General features: G+C 43.7%; 1 protein-coding gene across 1 annotated transcript; it reads left to right on the forward strand.

The window, feature by feature from the left end:
- The first annotated feature begins 3,621 nt into the window (after nt 1-3,621).
- Nucleotides 3,622-14,007, forward strand: mtf2 (metal response element binding transcription factor 2). The gene is given in 16 exon segments (XM_052477280.1): nt 3,622-3,757; nt 5,278-5,491; nt 5,629-5,710; nt 7,317-7,412; nt 7,615-7,715; nt 7,965-8,101; nt 8,208-8,303; nt 8,427-8,495; nt 8,731-8,854; nt 9,381-9,448; nt 9,734-9,907; nt 10,068-10,179; nt 10,260-10,315; nt 10,411-10,518; nt 10,675-10,928; nt 10,931-14,007. Coding segments are annotated over 16 exon segments (1,809 nt in total). The 5' UTR covers nt 3,622-3,749; the 3' UTR covers nt 11,041-14,007.
- The last annotated feature ends 5,021 nt before the right edge of the window (nt 14,008-19,028 follow it).

Genomic DNA, 19,028 nt, shown 5'->3' on the forward strand with positions numbered 1-19,028 from the left:
ACATTTCAAAATATTGCAATGTGGATAACTTGTTCAAAATATATTACATTTTAATCAATGGCCTGCAAGGAAAGGCAATTAGTAATTTATGAAAACAAATACCAAATATGGTTTAAAAAAAACATTTTTAACCAACAATGAAAAAACACTTGACACTGGTATGTTGGGAATATTGGGCTGCAGAGAACTTTTCTACCATTCCCAGCTAAAGTGGGGTGGAAAATACTCAGTTGGGTCTCAAATATGTGTCGTTTTGGAGGGGGGACTGTGCCATACATATCCTGTAATAGCCTGTACATGGGATACATATTGGCTTGTAGAGAGAACTTTTCTAAGTTTTCCAGACTCAACAAAGTAATTCCAATAACATGCATTTGTGTATTTCTTTAAATACAGTCTACACAACAGCTTTCAACATACGAGTATGTGTGTGTAAACTTTCAAAATAAATGATGGTGTGAATAAAACAATAAACAACAAAAAATAAAATGTCATTATTCACAGGCCTTCCTCTGACACCGCCTGGTATTGAGGTCCTGGATGGCAGGGAGCTCAGCCCCCAGTGATGCACTGGGCTGTACGCGCTATCCTCTATAGGGCCTTCCTCTGACACCGCCTGGTATTGAGGTCCTGGATGGCAGGGAGCTCAGCCCCCAGTGATGCACTGGGCTGTACGCGCTATCCTCTGTAGGGCCTTCCTCTGACACCGCCTGGTATTGAGGTCCTGGATGGCAGGGAGCTCAGCCCCCAGTGATGCACTGGGCTGTACGCATTACCCTCTATAGGGCCTTCCTCTGACACCGCCTGGTATTGAGGTCCTGGATGGCAGGGAGCTCAGCCCCCAGTGATGCACTGGGCTGTACGCATTACCCTCTATAGGGCCTTCCTCTGACACCGCCTGGTATTGAGGTCCTGGATGGCAGGGAGCTCAGCCCCCAGTGATGCACTGGGCTGTACGCATTACCCTCTATAGGGCCTTCCTCTGACACCGCCTGGTATTGAGGTCCTGGATGGCAGGGAGCTCAGCCCCTAGTGATGCACTGGGCTGTACGCGCTATCCTCTGTAGCGCAGCTAGCGCCTTGTGATCAGATGCCAAGCAGTTGCCATAACAAGCGGTGATGAAGCCAGTCAAAGATGCTCTCGATGGTGCAGCTGTAGAACTTTTTGAGGATCTGAGGGCCCATGCCAAATCTTTTCAGCCTCCTGAGGGGGAGAAGATGTGATGTTTGTGCTCTCTTCACGACTGTGTCGGTGTGTGTGTGGTCCACCATCGTCGTCTGTAATCAGGCCCACCACTGTCATGTCGGTGGCAAACTTAATAATGGTTTTGGAGTTGTGCGCGGCCACGCAGTTGTGGGTGAACAGGCAGTACAGGAGGGTGGACTAAGTGTGCTGTTGCCTACCCTGGCCACCTGGGGGCGGCCCGTCAGGAAGACATTTCACTGTACTTGTGCACGACATTAAAACTTGAAACAGTTTCTGAGGGAGGTGTTCAGTCCCAGGGTCCTTAGCTTAGTGATGAGCTTGGAGGGCACTATGATGCTGAACGGTGAGCGGTAGTCAGTGAATGGCATTCACACATAGGTGTTCCTCAGTGTACATTGTCCATGTCCTTGTTCAGCCACGACTCCGTGAAACATAGGATATCACAGTTCTTCAGGTCTAGTTGATAGGATAGACTCGAACGAAGCTTGTCCAATTTGTTCTGCAGTGATTGTACTTTCACCAATAGAACAGAGGAACAGAGGAAGGCCCTATAGAGGGTAATGCGTACAGCCCAGTGCATCACTGGGGGCTGAGCTCCCTGCCATCCAGGACCTAAGAGGCGCTTTTCATGTACTCGCCGACGTAGTTTCGTCAGGGTACTGGCCGTCTCTCTTTACGCCGCCTTTTTCTTTTTAGGATTAGGCCCTGGTCCAGGGTGAGTCGGAGGCGTTCATCCTAATCAAATCAAAATCAAATCAATTTTTATTTGTCACATAACACATGGTTAGCAGATGTTAATGCGAGTGTAGCGAAATGCTTGTGCTTCTAGTTCCGACAATGCAGTAATAACCAACAAGTAATCTAACTAACAATTCCAAAACTACTGTCTTATACACAGTGTAAGGGGATAAAGAATATGTACATAAGGATATATGAATGAGTGATGGTACAGAGCAGCATAGGCAAGATACAGTAGATGGTATCGAGTACAGTATATACATATGAGTGGCTAGTGATACATGTATTACATGAGGATGCAGTCGATGATATAGAGTACAGTATATACTAACAAGGTTAGTGATCGCTGTCCTGATGTCCAGAAGCTCCTTTCGGTCATAGGAAAAGATGACGGAAACATTATATACAAAAATTGTTTAGATTATCCATTTATTTTTTCAAAGTTGGTAGCAATGGTTTGAAAAACAGTTTTACTGCACCAGAGTGCAAAAAAAATAATCGAAAGTCACAAAGTTTAGCATGTCTTTGCAAGGGGACTCTTATTTTGAGAAAAACATTTATCCGCAACCGTGCTGCCAGAATAATATCCTGGTGCAAGGAGAAAGGATTTTACCACTAGCAGCCAGCCACATGCTGTATCTCACAAGGACTGCAGAAATTAAAGGCTGAGGGACGATTTTTTTTGCCGACGCAAAAGCTTTGATCCCCTCTGTTTATAGCAATGGATAGCCATAATTTCCTGTATGAAATCTATGATATTAAAGCATTATAATTACGAGGAAATAATCATACATTAATCAATTATAACTATTTTTCTCTGTCACTAATTCAGAATTTCATGAATGCTGGAATTTGCCATACAATGTAAATGTGTGAAAAGGGATGGCCAACAAGCAGCTCGCTGTTTAAAAAAAGCAACAATGTCGCAGCTATTAATTTTAACAAATAAGGAACTGTTACAATATATGAACGTTACTACTTTGTTACATTGTAACGCCGCGGTGAAAATGGTCCAGTTTATGGTTGTCAAGCGCCGACAAGTGGACGGTTGATGCAACCATATCCTTGATGGGAAGTAATATTATTTTTTCATTTCCCATCAAAGATATGGATGTATCAACAGTATTATTAATAATACTAATGATAGGCCATTCTACTACAGCTCTACATTTCCTATAACTTTCCCCCCAAATTCCAGAAAAGTAGGTTAGAATGAAGTTGTCGGCTCACGACCAAAAATATACAGTCAAGGTGAGACTATAAAATGAATGTAGATCATCAACGTTGGATCGGTCCTTCGACTCAAGTCTAAATAATTTAAAAAAAGGTTCAAGTGGGCCGTGGAGGAAAAAGTCCTGCCTACATTTTCAAATGTATGAAAAAAAAAGTGGTTAGTGGCTGGTCGAGCGAACGACTCCCACAATGCACTCCCAGATCAGCGGGAAACCAAAATGGCGAATGTATTAGGGGAAAATGACCCGTTTGTTATTTTCTAAAAAACATTGGTAGTGTGTCATATTAAGAGAGGTGCATTTCAAAGAGATTTAACGCTACTCGGACACGAGGCCAAGCACCGATTACGACCGAGTATTTCAATATATGTGGCATTTTGACCCTCCGAACTGACCGAATGAGGTACCTTATCAACATTACGATGTTTTTATATTGGGGGTGTGGGTGCGCTCCAGAATCATTCCGTCTGTGATAGCTCGAGACCTGTCTGTCACTTGTTTTTTAGCCTAGACAACCGCTAAGACTAATTGCATGCATGCTGCATCGAACTTACTCGTTGAACTGAGAACGTATGTGCAGGTAAATGGATCCATTCATTAATTCATCCTGGATGCAATGTCCTGACAGCCCACGAACAAAAGGAAACGGTGACGGTGCACAGTGGGATAGGGTTCGAATCGAACACCCCCATTTTAAAACCAATTAACGCTTTTTATTAAATTTTAAACTTTAAACTTGTTAGTCTGATTAATCAGGCTGTTATAAACAAGTAATTGGTATATACAGCCTGAAACTAATACCTGCAAAATCGTGTCAATGTTCTTTACAAGCCAGAATATTGAATACAATTACATTTTAAAGTTACTAGACCGGTTGTCTGTGTGTTTTCCTCTTCAATAATTAATTATATTCTGAATCAGGGGAGGATGCAGAACAATTGACACTTGTTACGTGCGATTTAAAAAAATATATTTAAAATGTAAATCTTGTCATGCTTGGGTCAATATCTAATTGACGAAAGAACCGAATATCCAGTATAAAACGAGTTTTACCTCAGGGTGCCAAACTGAACCACATACTACCGACTGGCTAGCTAAAAAGTAGGGCGAACAGTACTTTCCAGTGGATATTTGTCTCAAATTTAGAGCAGCTGAAGGACAAACTGCACAGACAACCGGTAGAGTAAGTTTAAAGGTGCCATATGCAGGAATCGCTTCGCCATTTCCTGGTCGCTAAAATTCTAATAGTTCGCCTAATTACAGGATATGACACAAAAAAAGCAATGTATAGAAAACCATTGTACCATCTAAACCCCTGTGCGAAAAAATACATTTTCAATACACAAAAAATATAGTGTATTTTCAGCTTGTTTGAAGTTGATGTACACGAACTAAAGTAAAAGACAAACTAAACGTAAGAAGGAAATGCATAGCAGTATAACTTATTGCAACGACCCTGGGTTTATTAGCGCGGATATCGACTCTGCCGCATGAGCATGTTTTTTGCGGCACAGTCGATAGCGCGCCGGACTTCGGGCTAGAACCTCGAGGGTTCTATACCTTCATTACAATATCAACTGCTTCCTAGACTTGCATTCAATGAGAATGACAGATATATAACTCATATTTCTATGTGCGTTTGGTTGGGTTTCCCAAAAAGTTACATACTGCAGCTTTTAAATGTAATTTATTCAACCATCTCGCCTGTAAGGAACATTCATGATTTTGCAGGTATTAGTTTCAGGCTGTAAATAAGCGATCAATTGTGTATTACAGCCTTGTTAATTGGAACTAACAGTTCGTATGATGAGTTACTTGGCAGCTGAGTTGCCAGCCTGTCAAATTCTATGCAACTATTCTAATCTGCAACAGTTTCTCAAAAATATGTGATTTAGGCTTTCCAGTGTTTCTGTTGAAATAATCCTCCTTTATTCTGTGTCTCCCTTGAATATTTTGGCAATGTCAGAGATGCTCTCATGGTGAGACTCCACTCGCCTGTAGCTTTAATACAATGACAATGCTTGACAGTGACACCTATTTTTTTTGGGGGGGTACAATGTAGGAATTAGGCTAATTCACCTCTCTCTTCCAATATGACAGAGACTCAACAGAATTAGAGCATTTGCCGGTCCACCAGCGGAAAGCAAATTCTCATCGGCAGCACAAGACGCCAGTGTCCCTGACCAGCGTCGAACCTGCCGAGGATGGACATGGAGGGAATATGGACACCAACCTCAACGACAAGTTTAAAGAGGGACAAGAGGTCCTAGCCCGATGGTCGGATGGCCTGTTTTATTTGGGGATTATCACTAAGGTAAGCAGCTGTTGCTAATAGGTGGAGAGTTTCCATTTGATGTTATTGTTCACATGTTCTATAAAATGCCATTTCAGCCTTATCTTATGTTGTTTTGTAGAAAAGGATCATGTACTAAAAAATGATCCCTCCCTCAGATAAATAAGGGGAAGCAGCGCTGTTTTGTTGTCTTTGAAGATCGTTCGAAGTCCTGGGTCCTGTGGAAGGACATTCAGACAGGCAAGTAGTTCTCCTCCCAAAACATGGTGCCATGTTAAGTTCCGGCCATTTTGTTCGATAGTCAACGGGATGAACAGTTTTACGCTTGCTTGATATGTTGACCGTGCAACTTGTTGCATATTTGCCATCTGTGTAATATGCTTGTATTACACTCTAAATAATAATACAAAAACATCTGCTAAGAACAATACGTGCCTTTCTATTTTCTCCACAGATATTACCAATACACGATGGGCAGAATCCTTTGAATTTTGCCTTTAGAACGTGTAATTATTCTCCAGGCGGGACAGTTTTCAGTTAAACATGTGTTCATTAATGCCGTTTGGCTTGCCCTCATTCATTCTATCTCCGGTTGGGTTGATATCCTTGGTTGAGTTTTCTATCTATCTCCTCCGTTCAGGCCGGGTTTATCTTTTGTAATCTTGTCCCTGACAGTCAACTGACCACAAAGATTCTGGGCTCACGCCAAACCTTAAGTTCCCCACGGAGCCGCGAGACAAGCATAGGGAAGGTACTCCTCAGCTTGTATTACTACTGTGTTCATTGTTTTCAGTTCACATGCTAATTGGTTACACTTCAGTGAGGGGCCTAGACATTAGACGGGCATGCCTATTTCAGTTGGATGACGCATGACTAATGTTTGACATACTGGAATTGGGCAATCTTTTTTTGGTCGAAGTGGCAGGAAATGGGATCTCGTGACTGTGTTATGTTGAACCTCAAATGGCACCCCCAGTGGTATTTGAGTATGAATTCTTATGATGGTAGGCCCCTCAACTGAAGTCCCTCTAAGTAGTAAAGGTTAGGGCCCTATAGAATCCAGACATTAAAACGGAATTCAACTATATTCAAAAAATGTAGGGAATCAAACCAAATGTATTGATTTGCCAAAGTGTATCATAAGACCTGAACAGAATGCATCCGTAAATTCATATTTCTTGCAAATTTCTGTAGAGAGGCAACGAGAATTCCCTGTCTTTGTACGGCGCACGCTTCTACTGCTTTGTGTGTAGCCGTATGCGATGATGCTAATGAAAAGTCTTCTAGTAGATGGAAAGGCTTTCCCAAAAAACCTTCAAAATTAATTGTTGATAACAAAAAATAAAAATGATTTTATAGGGCCCTAGAAAGTTATTTTCACTGGTGTTTATCTTGTCATTTTATTCTGCAAGGTTGCAGTTGTTGCCCCCCCCAAAAATGTCCCTTCTCTGTTTGGGCTGGATATGAATGACATATTTTAATTCATCAACTCTGGGTGAAAGCAACAGCTTATGCGATTTACGTTGGATTGGAAGCAAATGGGGATGTGTTTGTGGAGATATGACCTCATATATCCTGTGTGCACATCACATTAGTAAAATGGGGATTTCCCACCTCGGTCTCTCACTTTTTTTTTGTCAGTTACAAAGCACAAGTGTGAACTGTTCTGCGTTATTGAGTTATCGTTCGTTCTATCTCTTCAATCTCCTCCCTGAAGCTCTCTCTTTCTTGAAATGTTCTCTCTTTTCTTTGCTGTGTGATGCTGGTTGCCCGGCTGTTCCCTTTTATGAATTAAAGGGCGGTGTGCGGGTTATCTAGAGGAGTGACCCGTCCTGTCTGTTTTCAGGGGACGAGGGAGGGGAGGACATGGTCTGCACAATATGCCAGGACGAGTGCTCCGAGGAGCCAAACGAGATTGTCATCTGCGACAAGTGTGGACAAGGTTAGGACACAATCACCATCCTGATCCCTTCTTTCCTTAAACCTGACCAGGTTCAGACATTTCACCTGGGACAAAATGTTTGCTGGTTCATATCCAAGTTAAGGAGTCCTTGTTTATCTGGTCATTAGAGGTCCCACCTCAGGAAACACATCAATACATTAGTAATTCTCTCTTAACTGTGATCCAATCTTTCCCTTTTCAGGATATCACCAGCTCTGCCACTCCCCCGTCATCGACTCCAGTCTGATCGACACCGACGAGAAGTGGCTCTGTGGGGAGTGTGTGTTGGCCACAACAGCAAATGTACGATAACTATACAATAACCTATATTTCCATGGAAATTAATTTTGTGAGTTCAGCATGGAAGGTACACAAACCAACACACGATAATACAAATAATGCAATATGACAACACCGGAAAGTGAGCACACGCATTCACATGTCTTGACCTTACAGACTCAGAACCGCTGTGTGAAAAGGTCGTAATAAGTGTTAAAGGGGGGACGCTCCAACCAATTGAGCTCACAGTCGGGTGTGTGTGTTCTCTGACAGAAGGGCGCGCTGAAGGGTCCCAGAGCCCAGCAGGAGATGAACCACTCTTTGCCTTATGCCCTGGAGTACCTGGTGTGGGACCAGGGCCACAAAACCAACAGCCAGCAATGCTACTGCTACTGTGGAGGACCTGGAGAGTGAGTCACTCACTCACTCTCACTCACTCACTCACTCACTCACTCACTCACTCACTCACTCACTCACACACCCTCTGTTTTAACCCTTCTCCCCTCTCTCCTTTAGCTGGTACCTGAAGATGCTGCAGTGCAACAGGTGTAAGCAGTGGTTCCACGAGGCATGTATCCAGTGTTTTAAGACGCCCATGCTCTATGGAGACAGGTACGAAACAGCCCCCCCCCCCCTTTTTTAAAGCCTCACAATACGTCATCTTTCAGGAAGCCTGTGCTGGCTGCCAATGCGGTGCCAGAAAATAAACAAGCGCTTGTGCTTCTTTCTCACCAGGTTCTATCTATTTATTTGTTCAGTTTGCAATAGTGGACCGGAGTACCTCAAACGACTGCCTCTTAGATGGTGAGTGGGAACTCGTGTAGAAGAGATTTGTGTACGCAATGAATTGATGTTCTTCAATTGATCTATTATTTCCTGTATTGGAACAAGCAAGATCAGTGTATGGATTGTTAGATGAAACAGAAGTTCCCTCTAGGAACAATTGAGCAATTCAATTCCATTGCACACGAATCGTTTAAAAAAAAATCATATTGAATTTTGACCGTTTTGAGCTTCCATCTTTGTTTCTCTCCAACAGGGTGGACGTTGCACACCTGAGCCTCTACAATCTGAGTGTGATTCACAAGAAGAAGTACTTTGATTCCGAGCTGGAGCTGATGACTTACATCAACGACAACTGGGATCAACTTCAGCTCCGGGAGGTAGGACAAAACCTTGACGCAGTTGGAGAAACATTCATTAATTAACTTAATTAACTTCTCAAATATAAAAAAAATAATAATAATTCTACACTGAACAAAAATATAAACGCAACATGTAAAGTGCTGGTCCCATGTTTCATGAGCTGAAATAAAAGATCACAGAAATGTTCCATATGCACAAAAGCTTATTTCTCTTTTAATTGAGGAGTATTTCTGTCTGTAATAAAGCCTTTTTGTGGGGGGAAAACTCATTCTGATTGGCTGGGCTTTGTCTGGGCCTTGCCTGGGCCTTGCTATGCCTATGCCCAGCCATGGCTGCGCCCCTGTAAAATCATGTGAAATCCATAGATTAGGGCCAAATGACTTTATTTCAATTGACAGATTTCTTTATATGAACTGGAACTCAGTAAAATCAATTAAATTGTTGCAGGTTGCGTTTTATATTATTGTTCAGTATATTTTATTTGACACCGCAATATATGAAATTCCAACCTCTCGAATTAATCTTACTATTGCCCTTTTCCAGCTTTCAGCTACTCCTCAGTCGGACCGATATGAAAGTATTCTGGAAGCACTGAATAGCAACCACAGCATGTGAGTTACACCCTCTCCCTATGATTTCATGATTGTTCCAATCATGTGGTCCTTCTGTAGCTCAGTTGGTAGAGCATGGCGCTTGTAACGCCAGGGTAGTGGGTTCGATTCCCGGGACCACCCATACATAGAATGTATGCACACATGACTGTAAGTCGCTTTGGATAAAAGCGTCTGCTAAATGGCATATATTATTATTATTATTATAACTATTCTCATGTACAGTCCATCCCCTTTCCCTTCCTCTCTCCTCCACTTCTCCATCCTGCTCTCTCTCTCTCCCAGGTTCATGTCGGGGAAGGAGATTAAGAAGAAGAAGCACCTCTTTGGGCTGAGGATCCGTTTTCCTCCAGGTCCCCAGAGCTCTGTGGTGCTGGCCGATAGAGGGGAGCCAGAGAGGGCCTCCAATGAGATCAAAATCAAAGGCAGGAAGGCTATCCAACCGCTGACCAACACCAGGTGAGACCCATCTTTCTATGAGGTACCGACACTTTTGCATGCTATATACCCTGTTAAGGCTTTTTTTTTTAGTTTGAGTTTTTGTTTGGGTGGCCACAGGTTTTAAAGTAGCAGAAGGGAAACTGATGACTCAGTTTTACGATTTTAAATCTTGTTTCAGTGAATTAACCAATGGCGTGGTGAAGAAGGCCAAGAAGAGGAGGAAGAAGCAGGCAGGTCACTCGCTGGAGACTCTGGCCAAGCTAAGGCGCTCCAGTGAAGTTTTGGCGCAGGTAACACCTTTACCCAAACTCAACATTTGAGGCATGTTGTTTATACATTGAGATGTCATGTCTTTTTATTTCCCCTGAAGGATGTGACACCACCACAATTGCTTGATTCCCACTCGTTGGATCTCTTAGCCTCTAGGTCAGTTATCCCCCCAAAATTAATTTGTGAGAACAGTTGCTCAATTTGTGAAAACTGTTGAATGGTGTTGTTAACAGTTTCCCCTTTACTCCCAGCAGCAGGACCGACAGATCTCTGCCATCCTCCAGTACCTCGGACGTGGACTCCGTCGGTGCCGTCAGCACCACTGAAACTACCTCAACTAACCTCTCCAGGCAGTCCAGGTACATTCTACATGATCAGATTCACACTCAGGCTCTCACATATTCACATAGAATGTCATTGTACCGTTGTATTGATTGTAGTCATTGTATGGTAGGTAATTGGGAGTACCTCCTAAGTGTTTTTCTAATCTTTCTCCCTCCCCTATTCCACCCCAGCCTGGGCATCTCCAGTAAGACGCGCACGGGCCGCCACTGGCCCATTGCCAAGCCCCCCCTGAAGAGAAGACGGGGCCGGCCACGACGGGTCCCCCTGCAGCCCCCCAACCATGCGATTCCCCCTCAACACCCAGGCCCCCATGCCCCAGAGCCCCAAAACACCTTGCCGGGGCTCCACTCCACGGATATAGTGCACGGCCTGGGCCCAGGCGGCCAGTTGTCCCACCTCAAGAGCTCAATCAGCAGCTACTTTGGGCGGCAGGCCGCCTGGAGTGCGGGGAGAAGTACCGCGTCCTGGCCCGCCGGGTCACCCTGGATGGCAAGGTCCAGTACCTGGTAGAATGGGAGGGCGTCACTGCCTCCTGAACGTCTCGCAGCGCTTACGTACTTTATTACGTGTTTACACAGCGCTTATAAAGCATTATACAACGAGCGGGTCTAATCCTGAATGTTGATTGGTTAAAACCGCATTCCTGCCAGTGTCTATTCCGCAAGTTACCACCGGCTAAATCTACGACGTTAAAATGCCTATTTACTCAGTTCTATCTGACTGCGCAATCCACTGTCTCTTCAGCCCAGCCAAGCGATTTATAAACAAGGTCTCCACTATAAAAAGCATCTAGATATTATCTAACTTTTCTTTTAGACTAACGTTTTGTTTTCAACAGTGGAGATTTGTTTAAACCTTGCTGTCTGTCTCCGACATTTGCAACATTGTTTCAATATTCAAATTCGATCACCAGCTGTCGCATAGTAATGAACGTGTCAAGAATCGGGATGAGACCGGCAGGCAGCTTTTCTCAGTCGGTCGAAATCATGAATCCGCATCATTTTTATCGATATATATATACAAAGAGATATCAATAGAAAACAGGTCAAATGAAACTAGATGCAGCTAGTTTGCAGTCAGTTTGAAGTTATTGTGTTAGCTGTGTTGTTGGCTAGCTCCTCTGAACAACAGTGTCCTGACAAGAGAGCACATTTTCAACGCCCGGTGAAATCGCACATCCTTAGCTGATTGTTTAAGGATGTATCCAAATAAATGTCACTAGAAAGCTGCTTAAACAAATGCCAATGCAGCTACTTTGTTATTCTGGCTGCACTGTTTGGCGTGACTGTAAGTTAGCCATAGTTGGCTAGCTAGCGAGCAAGGGATAAGAATGTTACCGGCGAGTATGGTAATAAAACATTTAGAACGAACGACTCGGTCGTGTCCATAGATTCAGAACAAAATGTAACGACGGCCAACCAAACCGATAGAACGGATGACCATCCGGCTCGGGTAGCAACCCTAGATTTGTGTCGGGACTATATCTTGTGGAAGGATGAAATGGTGTGAATAAATTCATAAAAGTAAACGTTAATCACCATTTTTAATATGTTAACCCGTTGTATAAAAGTGATAATGCCCTCGAAGCCAGAGTTAGGAGGATGTATTGGCACCGTTTGCCAGCCCTCGACTTTGTGTCGGGCCTAACACGTGCCAATATATCCTCCAAAAAAACTGGCTTCACGGCCATTATCACTTTTAACCCTCGCCTTCTGAGAACGGGCCTCCGTGTTGCCCGGTCAGGGAGGGAGCTTGAGTTTCCCTATTTTAGTTTTTCCTTTTCGTCCAGTGATATGCTCTTTTCTGTGACTCGTTGACTTCAGTGCTTCAGATCTGTTTAGATTTTGTGAACTGAAGGGGGTGAGAGACCAGTTTTAGGCAGAATGTAAACGGGTTAGATAGGGGGGGGGGTTTGAATGGTGTTTGGGTGCCTTGGCGCCTGACCTGGTGTGTCGAAAGTGTGCCTGTTTGCAAGTAGTTGATGTTCGAGAGGGACTCAACGACAGAGATTTGTGCTGCTGCAAACCAGTTTTATTATGTCTATTTACTTTTCTACTTGTATTTACTCATGTCAGTGTCCAGTGAGGCGCAGTACATTTCTTTTTTTCCCTTTTTTTTTTTACAATTTGGATTTGATTGCACATCAAGTTCAGCCTGATGTACCGTAAAACCATTCTCCTAAACACGTGATAGGCGAGCTTATTCATTCACAGAGGGGCGGAGATGCGCGTTGTCTCCTTTCCCTCTCTCAGCTGAAAGTGTGTAACCTCTAGCTCGAACCTCTGCTTCATGTTCTGCAAATCATCTCACTATGAACAGTGTTATTTTCACTGTGTTATAGTTCAAGTGTCCAGATTTACTTACAGGGGTCAAATGCTTCTTTTTTTTTTTCTCCGAACACACTATTCATGAATAAAACAAGGTGAATTTGCTTTGAGGGCTGAGCTTGTGAGAAGGAATGTTAAGAGTGAGTTCAAGTGTAACGCGGTAACTTAGACATAAGGTCTTCGTGTTGTTACATTTGAAAGGTTGTGTAATGTACCTACATGTGTTCTATAGGTTCTGAAGATCTAAATCGTAGCTGTGTTTGGCATACTCAATCTACCCCTTACATTTTATAAACGTCTCAACCAGGACTTTGTTCCTTCATTTCTGTCAGGCTGCTGTTGTATTTTATGACATTGATAAGTTCGTTAGAACACTGACTACAAAAAAGCTCTTGGACCTTGTACTTTTTAAAACTGAATTCAGTTCTCATAGCCGCCTATGCAACTCGACCCTAAAAAAAATGGTTGCTTTTGTATTTCAATCACTTAACGGCAGCAACAATATTTTTTTTGCTTACGTCAGGCTTTGATTTTATTTCAGGTGCTATTTATTTCACTTTCTCCTCAGCTGTGCACTTAGACTTCTGCTGGTACAGCCAAGCTCACCTAGAACCCACTCAGGACATGCGCAGTAACTTCACTGTATTTATAACGTGCTCATAGAACTCCAGCAAAGATGTGGAATGTAAAATTGAGGTATTAATGGGATGGACCATTTTGTGGTGTAAGTATTTCATTGATATGTTCATTTAAAAAAAAATGGTAGCATTAATTTAGACATTCCTATGTGACTGGTTGTTTTGAAAAATACTGAAATTCAGTCCATTATGCTACAGGGTCAAAAATGATTTGTTTATCCAATAACATTTCTTCCACTTATCTCTGGAAAATAAAGTTTCTTCTGAGCTCCTTGTTTCATTTTAAGAGTTCAAGCAGTTAATGCCTCTTGGTGTTGGATGTGCTACGTTATTCTCAGAAAAAGCCATTTTCCCCTTCAGGCAGTGGAGTTGGATCTTGATGTTCTCTCTATTTAAAAACATTTGTTTTTTTTTAAGTGAGTTTTTATTTGAAGCTTTTCTCCTGTATGTCATTGTGCCCGTGTTAGACCCTAGATCTTTTTTTCTACTGGCTTTGAGCAGGCTTCTTCAGCCACATAATAAATATTTAAAAGCCCTAGTTCTGAATTCATTGTTTATTTTTTGAAAAAGACTTGCAGTCTATTAAATTGGCACTTTTGGTAGAAATAACATGATTTCCACTGCATGTTTATGCCAGTTAGATGTATTATTTTATGAATCAGGTCATCTTGACAGAAAGAAATGAATGGCATGTAACATTTACTTGAAGATGTAGATTAGTCATTCCGGTGATGCATTATTACCAGCTAGCTCATTAACATTACACCAGAAATACATTCTTAGAAGTCCAGTGCATTCAAACATGATTTTTCATTTCCACACAGGTTGGAATTTAGTATAAGAGCTGTTTGAAAACACCACCTGAAATTTCAGCCTGTTTTTGGTTGGATGGAGTTTTGGCCTCCCTGGTGACATCACCAGGCAGTTAATTAGGTAATAGTCCAATAGGAAAGAGTTCCAAACCCCTCTGCCAATAACAGCTTGTTTTAATTTCTCAACACAGAACACTCCCAGACAGTGCTGAGAAATTGCTCTTTCGTAGAAGCTGTTTCTTTTTGCCGATTAAAAACAAACAAAAAAAATCACAGTAAAGTACTTACAGTGCATTCAGCAAGTGTTCAGACCCCTTCACTTTTTCAAATCAAACTTTGTCACATGCGCCGAATACAAGTGTAGAGCTTTTTGTTACGTTACACCCTTATTCTAAAATGAATAAAAGTACCCCCCCCCCATCAATATACACAATGTCCCATAATGACAAAGTGAAAACAGGCATAGAAAATGTTGCTAATTTATATATTTTTATTTACATAAGAATTCAGACCCTTTGCTATGAGACTTGAAATTGAGGCTCAGGTGCATCCTGTTTCCATTGATCATCCTTGAGATGTTTCTGCAACTTGATTGGACAGGATTTGGAAAGGCACACACCTGTCTATATAAGGTCTCACAGTTGACAGTGTATGTCAAACTACCTTTATAAAGCAAGGACTTCCCTACAGGATGCTAGACTGAGGTATTGAACAGGAATATGTGGTTAGAGGAGGGGAGATAGTGCTATTGAACTACAATAATCTGTGTCAGATATTGGACTTGGAAGTGCTGGAGAGGGTGGAGGGCCATGATAAAATGCCCCCAACACGCTCTGGGGGGGAACGGATGGATGGAAATGCCATGTCATGGAAAATCTAATAGAAATAAACAAATCTCGTGTGCCTGAATGATTGCTGAGGGACCAGGATTGATGTAACCACAGGGAAAGAGTGTCTTGGACCTCACTGGTATCTAGTGCGAATGGCAGGAATCTGTGAGTGGGAGAAATGGGAGGAGTCGACAGTAGGGAGTGATCATTACCTCATAGTATGCACAGTAGGCCGGAAGGAGGAGGAAGTGTCAGTGGATGGGGTAGGCAGGTGGGTGTTTGGAAGGACAAAGTGGGATCAGTTTCAGGAGCTGAGTGAACAGGTGATGGCTCGGGTGGATATGGGGGGGGGGGATAGTATGAATAGCTGGGTCGGGGCAGCTACTGAGGCTATACTTTAGAGTTCAGGGAGGAGGATGAAAGCAGTCCCAAGTTGGATGGAGGAGTTTTGGGGAAATGGTGAGGTGTAGGAACAGGGCATTTAGTATACTGAAAAGGATGCATGACTTCCAACATCAGATTCAGGATAAGCAGGCCCTGATGAAGAGAACTATTCGTCAGGCAAAGAGGTCATGTTGGCGTCGGTTCTGTGACACCATTGGAGGGGTGACACCAGTGGGGGATGATTAAGAGGATGAGTGGGGTCAGAAGGGAGTGGGATTATCCAGTGTTGACTAGTGGGAAGGATGTGGCAGTAACCGATGAGAAGGAAGAGATGATGGCCAAAGCGTTTGTCGAAGTGCATAGCTCGGACAATTTGTCAGAGTAGGGGCAGAGTGGGAGAGAGATAACGAGAGAGGAGCATCCTGAAGTGCTGGGTAGGAGGGAGGATGTAAATGATGCATTGAATGCACCATTTACCATGGCAGAGGTGAAAAGGGCAATAGGTAAGGCTGGGTTAATTTCACCTGGGAAAGAGGAGGTGGGCTATGTTATGTTGTCCCATCTTAGCGATGAGGCACTGGATAAGGTTTTGTTGTTGCACAACATAGTGTGGGAGGAGGGGAAACTTCCAGGCAGTTGGAAGGAGGCAGTAGTGGTACCAATCCGGAAGCCAGGGAAGGACCCAACGAGGCCAACAAGCTATTGGCCAATAGCTTTAACATCACATGTATGTAAGATCACGGAACGTATGATTACAGAGAGGCTAACTTACTTCCTGGAGAGCAAGGGGCTGGTATCGCTACATCAGAGTGGGTTCAGGAAGGGAAGGGGAACTTTGGACCCAGTGTTCTGCTTAGAAGCAGAGGTCAGGAAGGCTCAGGTGAACAAGGAGACTGTTGTAGCTGTCTTTTTTGATGTGGAGAAGGAGGGATTGTTATTCAAGCTTGATGTTATGGGGGTAGGAGGAAGAAGGTACAACTAGATAAAGGATTTCATGTTTGGAAGTTCGATCCAGGTGAGGCTGGGAAAGTCGCTATCAGGCAACTAACTACCTGTGGATAACGGTACACCACAGGGGAGTGTGATTAGTCCTCTGCTGTTCTCAATCATGATCAATGGCGTTTGCTCTCAGGTACAGCGGGATATTCGGAGGTCGTTATTTGCAGATGATGGGGCCTTATGGAAGAGGGGAAGAAATGTGCCATACATAGTCAGGAAGGTACAGGAAGCAATTGATGTGGTAGAGCGGTGGGCATTAATGTGGGGATTCAGGTTCTCTGTAGAGAAAACACAGTTCTTTACCAGGAGGAAGGTGGGAGATGAGGTATGCTTGAGGTTATATGGGATAAACTTGGAAAGGGTGGAGGCCTTCAGGTTCCTTGGGTTAAACTTTGACACTAGACTGACCTGGGCAGAACACATTGAGAGAGTGGTGGGAAAGTGTAAGAAGGTGCTAAATGTGATGGGCTGTCTGACGTGGAAGGAGTGGGGGGGCTGGGCGTTCCTCATTAAGGACCCTGTATGTTGCATTGATCCGATCTGTAATCGACTATGGCAGTATAGCGTATGGTTCGGCAGCCCGGACATCCTTGGAAAGGCTAGATGTCACACAGGGGCAAGGACTCTGAATATGTCGTGGGGTGTTTCGTACGTCCCCAGTGGCTGCACTACAGGTGGAGATGGGGGATATGCCATTGCAGATTAGGAGACAGCAGCTGGCAATTAATTGTTGGGTCAATCTACAGGAACATGGGTGTCTCATTCTGCAAAAGGGATTTTACAGGCATGCTGGGGACATGAGCGAAGACAGAACACAAGCTTTTGGTGGGTGGGTGATACCCAGAGGAAGAAGATGGAACTGTATGGAAGGGAGTTTTGCCCAACTGTAGCTATTCCTGTTAATCCACCATGGCTCCTCCCACCTCCAGTAGTTGATCTAGAAGCATTGGAGAGACGACAGAAAGATAGGGAGGGGGTTGATCCAAAGATCCAAGGACAGGATGCACTGGGTCAGCATTTGTGGTGCAGGAATATGGGGTAGAAGTCAGGAAACGTATTACAGATCATCTGGCTGTATATATGGTGGAGCTGATGGCCATACTGTTGGCCTTGCAGTGGGTGGAGGAAGTCAAGACAGACAGAGTAGTTATTTGCTCTGATTCATGTGCAGTGTTAATGAGTCTCCAGTCCTTTAGGTCATGTAGCAGACAATACCTGCTTTATGAGGTGCTACAAACCCATGGTAGGATTAGGCAGATGGGTATATAGATAAGATTTACTTGGGTCCCAGCCCATGTGGGGCGGCAGGGTAGCCTAGTGGTTAGAGCGTTGGACTAGTAACCAAAAAAAGAAGAAAATAAAAAAAGAAGAATTTGTTCTTAACTGACTTGCCTAGTAAAATAAAGGTTAAAAAAAGTGGGGGTGAAGGGGAACGAGGCAGTTGACGTACTGGCTAAACAAGCACTTAGAAGTGGGAATGTTGATGTCATAGTTTCAATGAGCAAGGCAGAGGGAAAAGCCTGATATGACAGTGACGGTGCAGAGATGGCAGGAGCAGTGGAATAGAGATACTCAGAGCAGGCATTTATTTCAAGTACAGAGGAAAGTCACGGAGGGGAGGATGGCAGGAAGGAAGAGAGGAGGCTATTTTACAAGATTAAGGGTGCGACACAGCCGGTTGAATACGACGTTAAATGTGATAGGAAAGCATCAAACAGGAAGGTGTGATTATTGCCAGGAAACCGAGACCGTGGAGCATGTATTGTATACATTGTGGACTGTAACAGAGGGAAAGAGAGAGGCTGAGATCTAGTATGAGGGAGAAGGGAATACGGGAAATTAGTTTAAATAGTATATTGAGTAGAACGTCATTAGATAGAGTCTCAAATATGTTATCTTTTTTTTAAGAGCAACGGGGCTGGCAGGTAGGATTTAGTTTCTCCCTGTCTCTGGCTCACACTCCAGTACAGTAGGTGGCGGTAATGCACCATAATGTTGGATGCCAACTGGCGATAAACCCCACCGAAGAAGAAGTGCATGTCAGAGCAAAAACAAAGCCATGAGGTCGAAGGAATCGTCTGCAGAGCTCCGAGACAGGATTGTGTTGAGGCACAGATCTGGGCAAGGGTACCAACATATTTCTGCAGCATTGAAGGTCCCCAAGAACACAGTAGCCTCCACCATTCTTTAATGGAAGAAGTTTGGAACCACCAAGACTCTTCCTAGAGCTGGCCTCCCGACCAAACTGAGCAATCGGTAGAGAAGGGCCTTGGTCAGGGAGATGACAAAGAACCCAATGGTCAATCTGACAGCGCTTCAAAGTTCTTCTGTGGAGAACCTTCCAGAAGGACAACCATCTCTGAAGCACTCCACCAATCAGGCCTTTATGGTAGAGTGGCCAGACGGAAGCCACTCCTCAGTAAAAGGCACATGACAGCCCGCTTGGAGTTTGCCAAAAGGCACCTAAAGGACGCAAACCATGAGAAACAAAATTCTCTGGTCTGATGAAACCGAGATTGAACTCTTTGGCCTGA

Source organism: Oncorhynchus keta, chromosome 23 (assembly GCF_023373465.1).
Source record: "Oncorhynchus keta strain PuntledgeMale-10-30-2019 chromosome 23, Oket_V2, whole genome shotgun sequence".
Lineage (NCBI taxonomy): Eukaryota > Metazoa > Chordata > Actinopteri > Salmoniformes > Salmonidae > Oncorhynchus > Oncorhynchus keta.